We start from the raw sequence: 19509 nt of genomic DNA, 5'->3' as shown, positions 1-19509 counted from the left end.
CATGGGTGTCCAAAGTCCTGAGAGGAGGGTGGAAGAGAAGCGTGACTGTGCTCTGTGGGAAGCAATTTCTCGCTTTCATGTGGTGAGTGCACATGCCCTATGCAAAATTAAAAAAAGAGAGAGAGAGAAAATCCAAAGGGAGAGGACAAGACCAGCTCCAGTATTCCACCCATATCTGGAACTTGTGAGAAAGCATGGTTGTGCTCTGGAATCCCCAGATTTTGCTGGTTTGGGCACATCCGTGACTCAGAGAAAAGGCTTCAGAGATTCTGTCCTTGGGAGCAGAAAAATGCTGAGCACCCACCTCCATATCCCTAAATACACAGTACAGAATTGTTTCTGGAAGCCACCTACAGTACAAGACCCACCTTCCTGGCCAGAGATTATGACTTAAATAATATGGACACTGGAGTTCCTAAAAGTGCCTGGGATCGTTTTAATATACGATCTGGGCTGAGAGCTGTAAAGCCTCTCTGCTGACCAATGAACCAGCACACTCAGCTAACACTAACTAGGATACCCATAGCACACGGATGGTGGTGTGTTGCAAGAGGGTACATGTGCTCACCGGGGCGGGGGAGAAGAAAGTACCCCTCATGCAACACAGTCACACTGCAGCCCCTTCATTTGTCCTTTCAGGATTTGGGGCATGTACACACACACACACACACACACATACACACCAGCATGTTTGTTTTGTTGTTTTGTTTTTGAGAGATTTTTGCTATAGTGTACATATACTTATATACTTACTGGAGAGATAAAAAGAAATAACCCCCATACCCCAAAGGAAGGGATGGCCATGCCACAATCCCTTCTCCTTCATTCTCCTCTAGGAATTTTGGGCACACATGCCCATCATGAGTTTCAGGCTGCCAGGTCCGGGACTTGAACTTTGTGAGATTCCAGCGCCTGAACCACTATGCCATCTGCTGGACCCAGTGCCTTTAAGTTTAAAGAAACCAGAAGTTGTAGATTACACATTCTAAACATAAGAATGATAATGAGAAACTCCATTCCATGAAGATCTTGTTATCAAAAGATTAGTGAATGGAAAATAAAGATCAAATACATATGTACGCAATTTAGATGAAAATTTATATGATAAGATATATGTATCATTTTTTGCTTCTCTGCTTACACTGACTTATTTGATTAATGAAATCTCAACTGGTATTGATAATATTGAGTAGGAGGTTTCTAATGTGGTTTTAAACATCAGTCTGGATACATTTACTTTGGCAGAAAGATCTGGCCATCTCAGGAAGGGAATAAAACAGGTGAACCATCAAGATGAAGGCAAGAAAAATAAGTGAATAACCACGTGCCAATTCCTTCGGCAAGTGACCTTCTGTGAAGGTTCCCTGTAGGTGTGAATCCAAGGTCTGGAAACGTTTAGAAAGGAGGAAACTGTACTTTTTGTTCTTTTTCAGGAAGATGATTGTGCCTGAGCCCCTGGATTCCCCATCTTCACTGTGGTCTGTGTGAATTGTCCCAACACGTTTGGTGCAGGTCATTTGGTTGTGACTGTATGAGGTCAAGCTGGGGACATACAGCCTGTGGGAAGATTTCCTCTGTTGTGCAAACTAATAACTTGTTAAGGCAAGAGCTCCAAAGTGTTTCTCCAAACTTGTGTTAATGTATTTTATCATGGCGGGGCAGGGGGGGAGGCTATTGGGTTGTCAGAGAAGTCATGATGTATTTTTCTATGCAAAAATGAGTCATGACTTTTCTGATGACCCAATAGTTCTGGAGTTAAGAACATTTTAGAAGAACCAGCAGGTGGAGTGGTGGTTAAGGTTCTGGACTCCCACATGGCTAACTGTGGATCGAGTCCCAGACCCTGCAGCTTGTTTTCTCATTTTCCCTCTCTCTCTCTCTTTCTCTGGTGAGTGCATGTGCCCTATAGGAAATTTTAAAATATTAATAATAAGTAAAATTAAATATATTTTTAAAAGTTTTAGAAGATCAAAGTTAAATACAATCAGAGGTTTCCTTACCATGAGACTTACTTGGGCCCTTCACGCACTCCTGGGTACATGACTCTCCACGAGCGGATGCCATTTAACCAGAAGACCTTTTTGGTAGGGCATCTGCTGAGGGTTGTGTTCCATGAAACCCACTTCAGACAACAGCTTCTTTGCTGATAGGACCTCACTTGTGTTCTAGCTTCCAGTCCTCCTCTGTGGGCTGAGAGAAGGGCAAGCCTGTCTCCAACTCAAGGGGTAAATTCTGACTTCTCTAAACCAGACTTTTGAGTCTGCCTTCTTGCCAGTGATTGGATTAACCACAAGCATGTGATGAGATCTGGCATTGAGACAGAGGCAAAGTGAGTTGGGTTGGAGAGTGGGGCCTGGGGGATGGCAAGAAAGAGCTCCCTGTTCTTATAAAGAGAAACATACAGAGAAACACACCCCCATCTGCTGCTGGATGTTGATGCATCTGAAGGTGAGTCCTGGAGCTGCAGCAGCCATCTTGGGACCACAAAGGGAGCCAGTTGAAAACAAAGCTGACTCTCTAACTGGCAGGGTAAAAAGGCAGCAGGAACCTGGGTCCTTGTTGATGCTGTTCGGCCTCCAATTTAGCCAATCCCGGGGTTGCTCCACCTCTGGAGTCTTAATTATATGAGATCACAATTACCCTTATTGTTTAAGTATGTGCTGTCCAGTGTGGTAGCCATTAGCCACAAAGGATTATTGAGTACTGGGTTCCAAAGACTTAGCACAAAAAAGAAGGTAAAATATCTCACTAATAATTTCATCCTGATTACAAGCAGAAATAATATTTTGGATCAAATTATTAAAATTTTATCTTCTAAATGTGGCTATCAAAAAAATTTTAACTATATACATAATACAAATTATATTTCTATTGGGAAATACTCGTTTAAGTCACCCAGACTTTGGGTTTTTCTCTTACATAGAGGGAAAAAAAAGAAAAAAAGAAGATAAGAAACAAAACTAATAGATACAGGGACCAGCAGTTAGCGTAATGGCTATGTCGCTGGACTCCCCTGTAGTCGACCACAGTTCAAATCTCAGACCCGGTGGCTTAAACTCACGCCGGGCGCGTGTGCGTGTGTGCCCAAGATCCCAGGAGGAGAATGGAAGAGAAGGGATTGCGGCATGGCCATCCCCCCTGGGGGGTGATTTCTCGCTGTCTGTCTATCTATCTCTCTCTGTCTTTCTGGCGAGCGCACGTGCCCTATAGCAAAAACCGCTCCAAAAAAAGAAAAAAAGAAAAAAGAAAACTAACAGATACAGGTATTAGCACCATGATTTTTTAAAAATATTCTTGCCAAATTTTACTTGCTGGGAGGAGAGAGATGGAGAGAAGTAGGGAACGCAGAAAACATGCCCTGTGCCCTCATGGGTCACGCTGTTATCCCATCTCCTCATGTCTTCCTCCCTTTGGGATATTGGCACCCAAGCACAAGCCACCAGGTCCAGGACTCAAACTATGTAGTTGGCCACGTGCGAACAAGCCGCCTCACCAGGCCACCGGCCAGCCCCTTATCATTATAGTTTTATAGTTGTTCAAACCTAAGCATTCAAGCAACTTGCTCATGATGACACAGCGTGGCAGTTGTTGGCAGTCACAGCTGAGTGTCCTGACTATGGCTTGTACCTTGAGAATCAGAAAACATCCCTTAGATGTTATGTGGTTGGCAGTCCTCACCCAAACGCCAGCTCTAAAGAAAGCGTGACCATTTCAGAAGCCCGAGGGGAGGCTAGGAGATACGTAACCCACTGTGAGACAGAGAAGAGGCAAGCACACCAGGGATTCTGTCTCCAAATGCAGAATGGATACTGAAGACCCCACCCCTCGGGCAAGGGAATGTCGGTGTCCCTGGGGAACTTCACAGGGATGGAGAGAAAGGAGCCAGGTGTGCTCCTCTCCAGGGTCCCCAAGGCCTATGGAAGGCCTCATCTGACAGTCCAGTCTCTCCATGACCTGGTTCCAACTCACCTCCCAGCCTGGTCTTCCCAAATCCCCCAAAATTCAGTCTCAGGAAATCACCTTCCTTCCTCCAAACTTCCAAATGCCTGAGACATTTGTCACTTATCTCCCATGGCAGTTCTCTTGTCTGTATCTTGTCTATTTTGTCTAACACCCATCCCTCCTAATCCTTCTCCAAGACCTCTCAGGTGGTTTCAAATATTAGCAAAAGAGCTCTGAGCAGGCCTGCAGAAGGGTCATCAACAGATTTCAGACAGGGTTTAAGATGGAGTGTGGCAGGTATGGAGTGAGCACCAGAAAGTCCTGAGGCCAAGGGCTCTTGTCCAAGCACACCAAGGTCAGCCCAGGTAAACCAGGAATGCACACGTGGTAAACGCACACACCCAGGCCACAACCATATAGCTGTTCCTCACAGCAGAGAGCTCATCCCAGCTTGTTCTCACTCACCTCAATGAAGTCTATGGACCCAGCACCCCAGAGAAAGTGAGTCAGGCCTGAGCAAAGAATTATGGAAATGGGATGGGCTTGGGAAACAGAGCCCACACCGAATATTTCTTTAATTTTTCCACTTCTCTTGATCTCCACCCCCCTTCATCCAATCCAAGCCATGTCAGTTCGCCATGGCTGACTGCAGCAGTACCTTCCTGGTCCCCTGAATCTTCAGTGACCCTTTGCTATAACTGCTCATCTTTATAAGATGCAGATATAAATACGTCATTCCCCCTCTTAAGACCCTGTAAATCTTCCCCAAGCCTCAAGGGTTGCTGGGGTCCGGTTCCCTAGGAAATGTTTTCCGAGACTAAGATTGCATATGGGTAAGTTGGGGAGAGAGCCCTGAGGAAGGATGGCTGTGAGGAAGGATGCAGGAACAGGCAGTGGAAGGAGATGAACAACATCTACAATGGAAGCTTCAGCTGGCCCCACGGGGATCTCCTGGGCTGGGGTAGCCTTTCAGAGCTGTCCAAAACCAAAGCAGTGGTCAGGTCTTAGTGCTCCTCTACTGACCAGTCATTGGCTGAGGCCAAGGCAGCTCCCTTCAATGGAGGGCAGTGCCCAGTCAGGAGTTGTCAGTAGCTAACACTCTCAGTGGCTGGGGGATGGAGGAGCCTGGTCTGGAGGGTGTTCGAGGATGTGCCCTGAGTCTATAAGGATGAACTCGAAACTCCTCACTGTGACCCACAAGGCCTCATGATCTGGGCTTCCCAACCTCTCCAGCCTTATTGACCCACTCCACCGGTCAGTTTCTCTGCATCCCCACCTCCAAGCCTCTGGATTTGTGTCCTCTGTGCCTGCCATAGTTGGGCTCTCTTGCCACCTGGTTAACCCCTATTTATCCTTGAGATCTCAACTTAAACATTCCCCCTCCAGGATACCTCGTCTCACCACAGACCAGGCCAGGTTCTCCTGTTACGAGCTCATAAATTCTCCTACTTCTCCTTCGAACGATCTATCTCCCTTTGTAGTGAGGTCACCTTTAGGTACAGGCTCTGCCGTTAGGACGCAGGCTCCCCGGGCACACTCGCCTCTGCCTTGCCCACCACACAGCCCCAGCACTCAGCGTGGTGATGAACGTGGAGGACGCTCGGCAGACCCTGTCACGTGATCGATGTGCAGGGGCTTTGGACAAGCCCTGACCAGGTCTGCCTGCAGCCTCTCCTCTCCTCACAGCAGGGTTACTTTGCAGAGTCGCTGAGTGTTCCATGGGCAATCTAGCAGAGTCAGGCCCTCAGCGAATGCTGGCTTCCTTCACTTCAAGGGAAAGGACTGTAGGGAGGTGACCACTCGTCCCAGTTTGCCCGAGACTGAGGGGCTTTCCTGGGATGTGGCCATCAGGACAGTTCCAGACAAACCAACATGGCTGGTCACCCTGACTTTGGGTGAAAAGGAAAGATGGGAATTTTGCATTTGTGTATTATAGTCAGTGGTGTGCCTGTAAAAACCAGGTCTGCTAGAAAAGCAAACAGAGAAACTGTGACTGGCAGTGTTACTGGATTCCCATCATGCAAATTACTCTCACCGTGGCTGGTCAGGCTACCAGTGCTTGGAGTCAGTTTGTGAAATTCCTGAAAAAGTATTTTTAAAATAGTGGATTTTTTTTTTTAATGATAAAGGGTATGTGCATGTGCTAGAGAGAAAGAGAGAGAGGGAGAAAGCCTCCCCAGTGGGCGTGGCCACACTGCAATCCTCTTTCCTCCATTCCCCCATCCTGCCAGCATCCTGGGTATGCGCTCACATATGCCTGGGGTGGTTTTTAAGCCTCGGGCTAGAACTTGAACCAGAGTCGGCCATGTAGGATCTAGCTCCTTCCACATAGCACTTGACCACTGCTCTGTGTGGCCTACCCAAAGTCCCTGGGCATCTAACAATGGGCTCTCATGAGCCAGCAGGAGCAGGCTCCACCCCCTGTTTAATGTGGACTGTCATGTTCCTGCTATCTATAAACATGCAAACTCAATGCTGGTGTGAGTGAGAACAGTTCCGGCCCAAGAAGGTCACAAATGGATCAGAGCCTGGAGTCTGTATAGAGTCGCACTGGTCACCTCTGCCCTATCCTCGTCCACAGCAGACATTGCTAATCGCTCATGATGCTGAGTTCAGTGTTGATCTCCCCTTCCCGCTCCTCCAGGGGCCACACTATTAGTTAGTGCTGCACGTGAGAGCCTTCAGGGTGAGTGTGGTCCAGGAGGAAGCTTCGGCTCAAAGGGGTAGCGGGACCTACCCAAGACCGCACAGCCAGACAATAGCTCAGCTGGGACCGAAGAAAAGTCTCCCAGTTTGCTTGCTCATTTAAAGCTATCTTATCTTGAAGAGATGAATGCCCCAGATGGGGAGAGGCAAGGGGGACCACTTGGGATTCTGAGCCTAGGCTTGGAGAACTCTACTTAGACCTCCCACTACAAACCCTTTTCATACCCTGAGGGGTCTTATCATGTCTACATGTAGATATTGTTTGCATTTGGGGGAGGAGGTATTTTTTTAAATGTATAAAAATGACATTGGTTCATTGCAAAAAATTCAAACAGCAGAGGGGTATGTAAAATAAAGAGCTCTGCTTCGTCTCCCAGGAGCAATTTAGGTCCTTCCAGACTTTTGTCTACTCATTGCAAGCGTATATATAAAAAAGAGATTCAAAGAAGCTGTTCGCCACTCTCCTACAATCCCAGCACCCTCTCCACTCCCCAAATCTGAGACACTACCTAGCTCTTAGGCTCTCAGTAGGTATTTGTCAAATGGCTTTTGCTCATTTTAAATGCCTCAGGTCCCTTTCCCGGTGTGAGTAGGGGTGGGCTTTAGTACTTCATTGCATGGTCTCAGGAGCTAGTTGGACAGTCCCTCTGGGACTAAACCACATTGCATTTTCCCTCAGCAATCCTGAGGCCCTGCTCTCTGCCAACATGCAAGGATCCATCCTCCCTGGCTTCCAAATGCTGCCATCTCCACAGCTCCCGCCTCTGGCTTCCTGAATCTCCAAAGTGGAGGAGTGGGGTGGGGGTGGGGAGGCCTGTGACCAGCTCCCCAGAGCACAGTGGGTGGCAACGACTGGCCAACAAGTCCCCTTAGCCTGCAGGGGCTTCACCGCCCCCACGCCCAGAGGCTGCTGCCCTGGATGACACCCCGCAGCTCTCACAGAAGCAGAGGATTAACCAGGCCATGTCGCCTGGGTGCTGACAGCCTGCGCCTGTGGCCTGGGTAAAAGCCCCTTTGCCAGGTCCTGGGTCAGCTCAGCCATGCCCAGGGCTGTCAACAGCCTGAGGGCCTTGGCGACCAGAAAGGATCAGGTGTGCAGGAGGTAAAAGGGGTCAAGGGGAGAGACCTGGGTCCCAAAGGAGGCTGCAGTGCCTGTGCACAGGCCTGCGCACCACTCTCAGGGCCACAGGTGTGTCTAAGGCATCTCCCTCCCGCAGCGTCCCACACCAAACTCCTGGCCTCACACCGTCTCAGTTCTCAGCAGTGCACCCTCTGCAGCTCAGACCACGCCTCTGAACCATCCTTGCCTCCTCTCTCTCACTCCTCCTATCCGTTGTAACAGCAAAATCTATCAGCCTTTCCTTCATAATTCCTCTCACTACCCAAGCTCCCATCATCTCTTGCCTGACGCTGCAGTTTTCTTACTGATCTGTCTCAACTCTGCTTCCCTCTCACTTTAGGCTCTTAGTACAGCAGCTGGAGAAATTCCATGGGGGAGTCTGATTCTGTCACCTTTACAGTCCCCATTCGACTCAGTAAAAGCCCAAATCTCATAATGGCCCACAAAGGCCTGCACAAACTCCCCCTCTGCTCACCGTCCCTGCAGCAATGTCACACAGACAGCCCACGTCCTCACCTACATTTCATCGAGAGCACATCAAACTGCTGGTTTGTGATCACTCTGCTAAGAAGGAACCCCTGAAGGACTCCAATGAATTAAAGATAAAAGTCCTGAGGGCCAGCCCCGCAGTACAGTGCTTAGGTGCCATACAGAGGAAGCCAGACCCGGCCCGGCAGCTCTCAAACATACCAGGTTCCCACACGTGCGGCCAGGATCCTGACCGGATGGAGAATCGGAAGAAAAAGGATGGCAGAGTGACTAGGCTCTTTAGGGTGTCCTTTCTTTCCCCCTTCCCCCTTTCTCTCTCTCTCTCTCTTTTTCCCTCTCTCTCTCATGTGCATGCACTCTGTGCAATCTTCTCTCTCTCTCTCTCTTTTTAATTTTGGCAGAGGGTAGGTGTGCTCACTGGAGAGAGAGAAAGAGGGAAAAGTGAGAAAGCACCCTCCATGGGGGAGGGTCACACTGCAATCCCTTCTCTCTTTTTTTTAAAAATTTTCCTATATGGCATGCGTGCTCACCAGAGGGGGAGAGAGAGAGAGAAAGTAGAAAACACTCCCCCCTCAGGAGAGATGACCACGTCACAATCCCATCTCCTCCCTTCTCCTCTCCAGATTTTGGACACACACACATGCCCGGTATGTTTATCAAGCTGTCAGATCTGGGACTTGAACCACACAGTTGGCCATGGGGGAGTTCAGCACCTTAACCACCACTCCACTGGCTGGCCCTTCTCCTTTTTATTAATTGGAAAAAGAAAACACACACACACACACACACACACACACACAAGGCAATGAAACATGGTGCCCGCCAACCCAAGCGTTCCCTGCAGGCTACACAGTCCTCGGGCCTCAGCACGTGACCTCCACTCTGCACCGTCTGCCACGTGGTCACCAGCACAGCTCAGATACCCCAGGCATGAGGGTCTCACTTCTGACCTAGAGGGGAGTTCCGGATGTCCTCCTGGCCCTGGATTGATTCGTGGACTCTGCCAGGCTCAGATCTGGCCAGCCAACCTCCTCTAAGCAGGCAGTGGCAGTTACACAGGAGCACAAAGGGCCAGACTCAACTGCCATCAACCCTGTGACTTGAGTTTGGGAAGGGACAGGAGGGAACAAGGATGGCCTCTGGTCAATGGCCCGCTCTCCACCTCAGCCAGGACCTCAGAAGCTGAGACTCAGCATTCCTCTCAAGGGAGTGGCAGACAGGCTTGGTCCAGGGAACAGCTGCTGGGGGCCTGGAATTAGCAGGCCTTGGAAACAAGGAAGCTCGATGAATCCCAGGGCCTGGCTTAGACAGGGGCAGGTCTGCAGAGACTTGGCCCACCAGACAATGGGACCCAGAAAGCAAAGCCACAGAGAGGAAAGGCTGATTATATTAGCTTCTCTGTCCTGCCGAGGGGCCACTCTGCTCCCCTGGCGTCTCCAGAGAAGGCCAAGAACCCTCCCAGACAGCAACTCCACCGTCACGCTGATCCCTGGCGGTGGCCGAGGACATGAGATGTTCGTGATGAGGTTAAATTATGCTGATTCTACATTGGAAATGGAGTCATGCCTGGCAAGGGTTCCCGCTACACTGGCAGGACTCTAGACAGAACTAAGAGAGTCAAAGTCGGCTTAGTGACTGTCTCCAAGTCCCCAAACTTTTGTGCTTAGACAAGGACAGCTGTGCTCAGGCCATCATGAATTAATTCGCTTCTGGAGTATGAGGGAAGTATGGACAGAGAATATTGTTAGCATTTTTTGCATGCCGGCGTTATACTAAGCGCTTTATGTGGCCTGATCTTCCTTTATTATCTCAACCCTATTTTGAGGGCGATTTTGACATCCATAATGAAAAACGGAATGGAAGCTCAGTGAGGTTATGTGCTATACCCAGGCTCACATGCATAAATGGCATACCTGGGATTTGAACCAGGTCTCACCATTCTAAACCCTGAGTGCTTAAGTACCACGGGTCGCCCTTTAGTGCTATCAGTTTCTCTAAGGACTTTTACATTTGATTTTTAAAAGCAATCAAGAAATTTTAGATGAAAAGATTATTCATTTTTAGTCTGAAAAACAGTCCCAGTCATGGTAGCAAGTACTTGGTGAGACTGCCGTTCAGCAGACTGAGGCCACAGGAGGCCTGGGTCTGATTTCCTCCCCACCCGGGAAGCTGGATGTGGTAGTGTGACCTGTAGTCCAAGCTACTCGGGAGGCTGAGGCAGAACGATCATGAGACTCCGTCAAAAAAAAAAAAGAAAACATGAAAGGATTCAAAGTCAATAAATAAAAAATTAAAATAATTCATTTCTATAAATTAGCAATGGAGAATTGAAAAATATAAAATTTAAAATGTCATTTATAGTATCATTAAAACAAAAAACTTAGAGCTAAAATTGACAAACACATGTGTAAGACACTGAAAACTCCAAAATATCGCTGAGAGAAATTACAGACCTAAACAAGTACGGTTGGGGGGGCCGGCAGGTGGCATGGTGATTAAGGGTGCTGGACTCCCTCATGGCTGACTGCAGTTCGAGTCCTGGACCTGGTGGCTTGCTTTCTCACTTTCTCTCTCTCTCTCTTGTCCTGTCCTTCATCCTGTCCTCTCTGGTCAAATTAAAATGAATAAAGTTAATAAAAATAATTCTTTAGGAAATAAATAATAAGTAGTGTTGGGGAACTCACTGCTGACAAGAAGTCCATTCCTTCAAACTGATTATAGACCTAGCGTAGTCTCAATCACAATCCCAGAAGACTCTTAACAAGCTGATTTTATTATATGTATGGAAATGGAAATGACCTAAAATAATCCAAACTTGAACAAGAAGAGCAAAGTTGGAGGATTTACTTCATCTGATTTTAAGACTTATTTTAAAGCTACAGCAACTGGCCTGCTCCATGGCCTAGCAGTTAAGGGAGTCGGATCCCACATGGCCAATCGAGGTTCAAATCCCACCCTGGGGCTTGAAAAACAATTTGGAAGTGTGTGCATGTGTACTCCAAATCCCGGCAGGATGGAGAAATAGAGAAGGAATTGCAATGTGACCACACTCCCTCAGAGAGTTTTTTTCCCCTCTTTCTTTCTCTCTTTCTCTCTCTCTCACTGTGTGTCTCTCTCCATCTCTGGCAAGCACACATGCCCTCTGGCAATTAAAAAAATCCCTATAGCAGCGAAAGCAGCATAATATTGGCATAAAGATTAACAAATAGATCAACAGAAAAGATACTCTTTGGGGAGCAAATAAGTAAATAGGGAATTAATGTTCTTTCAAGCTTGTCTCTGCAAGGAATGCATATCACAGGCCCAGAGACCCACACGAGGCTCTGCTCAGCCCCCATCCAGGCAAATTCACTGAACTCCGGTGTTCAGACTTGATTAAACTAAAAGGAGCTTAAGTCATTAGCTTTGGATAGGAGAAAGGGAACTGGATCCAGAGCACAGACATTTGGGAGTTTTAGCTATGGACTCAACTGCCATAGTTAAACACAAAAGTCTCATCTTTTCAGCACAGTGATAATAATAAGCCTAGACTAACACATGCCGAACTCTGCTCCGAGTGCTTTACTTACATCGGGCCACATTTAATCCCCTCAACAAGATAGAAATGAAGAGAAAATAGTTCCATGACGGTTTGTTTCAGCTGCACATCTACAGTTTCATAGTTCTGTGAAGGCGCAGAATTACAATATGACATACCTGTGGATTGCAACCATAAAAGTCGGAAAGCCACTATCATAGCGGATGTGAAGATTATTGAGAAGCCTAGATAATACAATGCGTGTGAGCGTCTTACACAGAGCAGGCGCATAGAAAAGGCTCAGTAAAAGGCAGATAGAGCTGACCCTGTTGCCAGGGCCAGCTTCCTGTGTGTTCGTTTTGTACTTAAAAGGGCCCTGCACTTGGCATAATGCTCTGTTGTCACCATCTTCAGTTTTTTTTTTTTTTTCATTTTCTTTTTTTGAGATATTTTTGCTATAGGGCACATGCACTTGCCAGAGAGACAGAGACAGAGGTACAGAAAGTAAGAAATCACCTCCCAGGGGGATGGCCACACCAGAATTCCTTCTCCTCCATTCTCCCCTTGGGATTTTGAGCATGCACATGCACCTAGCATGAGTTTCAGGCCTCTGGGTCCAGGACTCGAACCGTAGTCAGCCATGAGGGAGCCCAACCGCCTTAACCACCACGCCACCTGCTGGCCCTACCATCTTCATGTTTTTAAATAATTTTGAAAAAGCATTTGCATCTTGCACTGGGTCTTACACACTGTATAGGCAGTCCTAACTATTTTATGATATAGTTTCTCATTTATGAAAATATTTATTAATAATATGACCTATTTAATTATCACTTATTATTATCAAACTCCATCACTGCTGTCTCCTAGCTGGAGAAACTTGAGTGAGGATACTTACATGAGCTGTCTCAGTTTCCTCATCTGTAAAGTAGGGGTAATAACAGTACTTTCCCACAAGGTTGTTGGGAAGGTTTCAATGACCCAACCTAAGTCAAGGGTCAAGAACAGTGCCTGGAACATAGTAAGCAGTTCAAAAACCTGAACTATTATTATTATTAGCTTTATGGGGAAAAAAAGTCAACCTTGGACCTGTTTTTTCCACATTTTGAAGAGGGGGTTATTGGACTAAATCAATGATTCTGGAAGTTACTTGAGCACAAGAACGCTTTGAGAATCCAATGACTGAGAAAATGCTCCCCAGGAAAGCACAGCTAGTCTATGTGCTCGACTTTCCTGCACTTTGGGGGTATTCATGCACCTCTGGGGCCAAGTAGGGGTCCCGGGCCAAGAACCTCAGAAAGCAAGGATCATTGATGGCTCTTATAGAGCTGAAGCCTGTGAGTCTCCCAGGGCAACAGGGGCAGGGGCAGAGGGAGGACGACCATACGACACAGCCATACGAGCACGTTACTACTTCAGGGCTGGGGCGTGGGCCTGTCCCAGCTTTAAGTCAGCAGCTATTTTTAGCTTTGCTATATATGGCCAGGGAGGAATGAGGGCTATAGGAGGGGGAGGGGTGCCCAGAGCCAAGAGGCTTCCACAGGGTTTGGGAGGCCAGACCGGCTCCTGTCCCTCCCTTCCTTCCCTGTGTGAGAGCTGGAGACCTTGACCTCCGACTGAAGCAATAGCATTGATGGGGGGGTGGTCTGCGGAGTAGGAATGGCAGCGGCTTCAAAGACTGAAGCACAATGATTTTCAAACTTCTTTTAAACCATGACCTGAAGTAAACAATAGGTTTACATGCTGACATACACCTAGATAAAGAAAGACATTTTTAAACATTTGCTACATGGCATGTGTACTCACCAGAGATGGAGAGAGAGAGAAAGTAAGAAATCACCCTCCAGAGGGGATGGCCATGCTGCAATCCCTTTTCCTCCATCCTCCTTCCAGGATTTTGGGCATGCACGCACATGTGCCTGGTGTGTGTTTCAAGCCACCGTGTCTGGGACTTGAACCACAAAACTATCCATGCAGGATCCAGCTGCATTAACTACCTTGCCATCTAGCTGGCCCTTGATCTTTTCTATTCTAGTCTTGAAAAATACAGGTCACGATCCACTAAGTTGATTTAATCACCTACAAATGGGTCGGCACCTCTGGTTTGGAGGACTGCTGTTTTGTCCGGGTGAAAACAGCTGTTACCTACACATCTGCCTGCAAGATAAGGCGGGGAGTGCTGAGTCCTGCACTTTGAGATAAGATGCAAGGTTCAGCTGTCACTCCCCACCGGACTGCGGTTTGAACCCCTTGGCTTTTGTGCACTCTGTTCTCTTCCCCTTGGGGTCTTCATCCTCCACCCTGGTCACTTAGCTTATTCCTGCATGTACTGCAGGCTCAGCTTGCCACCTCCTCCAGGAAGCCTCCCTGAATGCCCAGATCTGGTTAGGTGCCCACTTTTTTTTCTCTTAGGCCCCTGAATAGCCGTGCTTGCACCAACACTGCACTGTAATACTATTCCCTGTTGAGAGTCTCTGGGAAGGCAGAGAACTTTTTCATTCTGTTTATTTCTTACTCCTCACCTCAGTTTGTCTTAGTTTGACTTCACAATAATCACTCAATAAATATTTTTGAATGTCTGAATTGTAGCTCAGAATAACAGTAGCAGCTGCTGTTTATGGAATACCCACTTCCACCATGACAAATCTTACAAGAGATTAGCATAAATCCATTTTATGGATTAGGAAATTAAGTCTTAAAGAGATTAAAGAGCAGGGCTGACAGGTGGCATGGTGGTTGGGATGCCGGACTCTCATATCATTGACTGCAGTTCGAGTCCTGGACTTGGCAATTTGCTTTCTCACTTGTCCTCTTTCTCTGTCTCTGGTAAAATCGAAATAATAATAATAAATAAAATAAACAATTATTTTAAAAGAAGAGTGCAGTACTGGAACACAGTAGGACCAGAGTAATAACACAGGACTGCCCGGCCCCACTGCGGCTCAGCACACGATCTTATTTGTTCACACTCCCCTCACCGCTACCTAGGGTGGGGCAAAGGGCAGGGCCTTAACAAACCCTTGGGGACTGATGACAGGTTGATTAAAGAGATTTTCCATAGCACCAGCCACATCTAATTTTGGAGAGTTACACCTCATGTGTGCCTTGGGAGAGAGACTCTATGAAACTTCCAGGGCCCCTGGGTGTGGGGCCATGTCATTTGGGAGAGATCTAGACCACTGACAGAGCAGTGGGTCTCCTGGTTCCCTGGGCCCAGGACCAGGGACACACCTAGATCAGACTCAGGGTCTGCAAAGCCTGTGTGATCGCGCCCACACCAACAAGTCCAACTTCCATTCCCGTTTGTACCCCTCATTCAGTCTGTGCTTGCTGGTCCTCAAACGCGCAAGCCCAGTCCTGCCTCAGGGCCTTTGCATCACCATCCTCTCTACCTGGAAATCTCTCCTCCTCTCTAGTCCTACCCACCCTGCTTCTGGGACCATCCTATCTAAAAACACCACCGTCTCCCCTCTCTGGTACTTTTTTCATAACACTAGTAACTTCTGGAAATTTATATATAGTTGTTTCTGCTTTCTTTCTTTCTTTCTTTCTTTGTTTAAATAATGTCTTCACTGGACTGACCTCTTTGAGAAGCTTGTTTCCTACCCTGCCCAGCCCCTGGAATCTGCTGTGAGACAGCGCTGGCACAGAGCAGTAGAGGGCAATGTCGGCTGTGTGCAGGAGTGAGCAAAGGAGCGAGGGTTCTCCCTTGTAGTCGTACTGGGAGATCATTATTTCCCACGTTCAGCTCAATCCAGAGATGTGTGTCTTTGTGACTCACACCCAGGTCCCCAACACACATGCACAATTTCTCTTGGTTTAAAGAGAAAGAGAAAAGAGAAAGCACTTCAGTGAATGCCTTCGTGCACAGCGCAGAGGTACTGGACATCTCGTAGTGCTCAGGAATGATCTTGGGCCGGCAGGTGGCACAGAGGTTAAGGCAGATGATCCCACATGGAGAAATACACAGTTTAAGTCCCGGACCTTACAACTTGAAAAGCACACCAAGCACGTTTGTGTGTACACCCCAAAATCCCAAGAGGAGTCTGGAGGAGAAAAGTGTGCAGCGTGAACATCCCCACTGGCGGCGGCGATGGGGGGTGATTTCTCACTTTCCCCCTCTCTCTCTGAGATGAAAGCATGCACCCTATAGGAAACTTGAAAGAAGATTTATCTCCATCTTACAGCCAGAGAAACCGAGGCTTGCTAGCTATTGCGTTCCCATCGCCAAGCCCTATTTCCAGGATAAACGTCTGGTGAACTGGAGAGATTCGGTGAGCAGCTCATGGTCACCAAACTAGCGCAGGTGCAGCCAGAAATCATCCAGCTCCTGCCACACTGTGAAGCCACCCTCCATGTGTGCCCACAGAAACTCAAGGACAGCCTTGCTACCACCCAGACTCATTGGAAGGCAGGCCTTGCCCAGAAGCCAAACGGCAGCCCGGACACAAATCTATCTTGTATCCATGGCTGCTCTCAACATGCCCGAGGGCCTCAGCTTGGACAAACCTTGACCCTGGCCTGGTTGATGTCCCTTCTGGCCTCACCTGCCCCGTTCCCACCCCCACCCCTAGCCTACCCCCTGACTGCCCACTTACTGTTCTCTGTCATAAAGAGGGGAGACAAGTGACACATGCAATACCCTACAAATGTCTTCCAGTGCCATATTTTATTTAAGAAATATTTTGTTTAACTCTTTATTTATTTATTTTAATTTGACCAGAGAGGGACAGAGTCAGAGAGAGAGAGAGAAAGGGAAAGTGAGAAAGCAAGTCGCCAGGTCCAGGACTCGAACAGCAGTCAGCCATGTGAGAGTCCAGAGCCCTTAACCACCACGCTACCTATCAGCCCCTATTTATTTATGTTTAATTATCTATGCTTTTGAATTTTCTGTGTTAGCTGTTCTTTCCAATCAGCACAGTGGAAAGATATCTACCCAGAGTCAAAAGGAAGCTGCTGGCTGTTTAGACCAGGAGCCAGCAAACATTATCTGTGAAGAGTTGGATAGCATTGCTTTGCAGGACAGGATACTCGATAGTCAATAAGGACATACGATTCTCACGTTCCCAAAAATATTTTTTTAAGAGGTTTTTTTCTATAGGGCATGTGCACTCACCAGACAGAGAGAGACAGAGAGACAGAAAGCAAGAAATCACCTCTCAGGGGGGATGGCCACACGCATCCCTTCTCCTCCTTTCTCCTCTCGGGATCTTGGGCATGCATGCACACGCACCCGGCATGAGTTTTAAGCCACCGGGTCCGGGACACAAACCATGGTCAACTACGTAGGAGTCCAGCGACATAGCCATTACGCTAACTGCTGGTCCCCCCAAAAATATTTTTCTTTTAATTTTTTAAATTTAAAAGTGGAAAGCCAGCCCAGTCAGTGGCTTGTTAATTAAGGTGGCTGGATCCCAGATGGATGACTGTACAGTTCGAGTCCCAGACCCAGTGGCTTGAAAAACACGCCCAGGCACTGTGATCACGTGCCCAAAATCTTGAAAGGAGGGAGAAGTGGAAGAGAAGGGATAGCGGAGTGATCATGCCTCATGGGAGGTGCTTTCTTACCCCTCCCCCGATCCTGTCTCTCTCTGGTGCGAGCACACACCCTCGGCAATTTCTTAAAAAAGATATAAAATCCTCCTTAGCTTACAAGGTGCACAGAACAGGGAGCAGGCCAGTGTGCCTTGTGACTTGTAGTTTACTGTCTCCTCATTTACAACGTTTTTTCAACTTCAACTTGTACAATAATTGCCTAAAATAAAAAAATACGAATGCACGCTAAAACAGGTATGTTGAAGCAGTTTTCTAGAGCCGCGCTCAGAAGCCGTGACTCAGACAGCCGAGCAGGGTCCCTGCACTTGCATTTCTACCTGGTCGGCAGACGATGCCGACGCTGTCTGTCCACCAACCGTGCAGTGCGCAGTACTGATACTCCAAAGTGCCCTGCTCCATGTATGAGAAAACTGAGGTCCAGAGAAGTGTTAGGTCCACGCCTCTACCCCATAGATGAGGTCATCTGCTCTGTCACTTCACAAGGCTGTTTGGCCACAGAATTTCCTGTTTCTTTATCCCACCAAGTCCTCTCAGGCTCCTGAGTTTTTGTACCTCTCCTCTCTCTCTGCCTGGACCGTCACCAGCACAATGCCCCAATCAGATCTGGCGCAATGTCCCCTCTAAAGCATTCCCTGACTCCCTCAATTCTAACAGCCCTCATTGGCCACTGTGCTCCAAACAGACACGTGTACAGTGTGTGTGTGCCCACCCGTGAGGCCAGGGACTGGGCCTCAATCCTCTTTATATCTAATCCTTGCGCAGTGCCTAGTAAACAGGAGGTAAATAGAAATGTGCCCTGAATGAAATAATGCATACGTGAGTGGTGGATGGATAGATGGGTGAGTGGATGGGTGAATGCATGGATAAATGGGTGAGTGAGTAGATGGATGGAAAGTTAGGAAGGTGAATTGGTGGATGGGTGGATGGGTGGGTGGGTGGGTGGATGGATGGATGGATGGATGGATGGACGGGTGGGTAGGTGAGTGAATGGGGGGATGGATAGATGGATGGGTGGGTAGATAGATGGATGAGTGAATGAGCATACCTTACAATCTTTTTCTTGAAAGTAATTTTCATGGCAAAATGAGACTAGACCCTAACTCTGCCAGCACAAGTTAACAGACATCTCACAGCTGTAAATCCTAGCACACAAACAGTAGTAACTACATTGTGTTGAGTGTGTTGAGTGTGTATTTATAGGGCTGGTCTTGTCCTAAGCACTAAGTACTCCTGTGAATTCTCTCAATAACCCATTGGGCCCCACCTTCACCATTAAGATAATGAGTACTCAGAGAGGTAGGGCAGTTTGCCTCAGGCCACACAGCAAATCGATTTCATGCCAACTGCCTCTTACCCTTCCCACCCTCTACCCGTGTTCCTCATCCTCCCTGGCCCCACCCGGGCTCTGCAGGCGGGGCTGGGCTCACCTCCGTCAGCGTAGGTCTCGGTGCCATAGCCGTCCTGCAGGCCATTGTTCCAAGTGCCCTCGTACTTGGCACCGCTGCTGGTACTCTGCCGCGTGCCGTAGCGTCCCTTGAAGCCGTGTGTCCACTCGCCCTTGTAGAGCCAGCGCCCCTTGGTCTCTATGCCCAGTCCATGCCGTTTGCCCTGGCTCCAGTATCCCTCGAAGGTGTTTCCGCTGGGCCAGGTGTAGACGCCGGCCACTTCAAAGCCGAAGTTCCAAGAGCCGGAGTACTCGCCCTGGCCCTTGGGGCCGGTGCACAGGCCATGCCCGTGGGCCTTGCCCGCCTCCCAGCCCCCGCAGTAGGCCCCGCCATCATCAAAGTCAAAGCGGCCCCCGCTCATCTCATCGTAGCCCCCGACAACCACCCCGTCCTCCAGCTTGGGTGCAGAGGATGTTGGGGTGCCACCACACTCTCTAGCCACCCTCAGGGCTGGGCCCCCAGACTCACCACCGAGCCCCAGGTGGAGGGAAGCAAGCTGCCCGCAGAGGCTGGAAGAGCCCCGGAGCCAGGTGAGCACTGGGTGGGCTGGTCAGTGCCATGCCTGGAAGGATGCCAGCCAGGGAAGGGAGCAGGAAGGAAAGACTCAAGTCCCCGCAACAAGCCCAAGCCTGGCTTCCACCGAGTCTGAGCAAACGGTGTGATCGCTTTAAAAAGCTCAGTGGAAGGGGTGGGCTGGGGGGGGGGGGCCCCAGACTTTCACACGGGGAAGACCC

At 48.5% G+C, this 19509-nt stretch overlaps 1 protein-coding gene across 1 annotated transcript in view; it reads right to left on the bottom strand.

Annotated features, from left to right (window-relative positions):
- The window catches only part of JPH2 (junctophilin 2), a 68399-nt gene extending 48919 nt beyond the window's left edge, over window positions 1–19480 (bottom strand). Inside the window, 1 exon segment of the mRNA XM_006147593.2 lies at window positions 18758–19480. Within this exon segment, the coding sequence (XP_006147655.2) occupies window positions 18758–19136 (379 nt within the window). The 5' untranslated portion in view covers window positions 19137–19480.
- Between the last annotated feature and the right edge of the window lie 29 nt (window positions 19481–19509).

The sequence above is a fragment of the Tupaia chinensis genome, unplaced genomic scaffold (genome assembly GCF_000334495.1).
Source record: "Tupaia chinensis unplaced genomic scaffold, TupChi_1.0 Scaffold000216_1, whole genome shotgun sequence".
Classification (NCBI taxonomy): Eukaryota; Metazoa; Chordata; class Mammalia; order Scandentia; family Tupaiidae; genus Tupaia; species Tupaia belangeri.
This window is presented reverse-complemented; position numbering and strand designations above follow the sequence as displayed.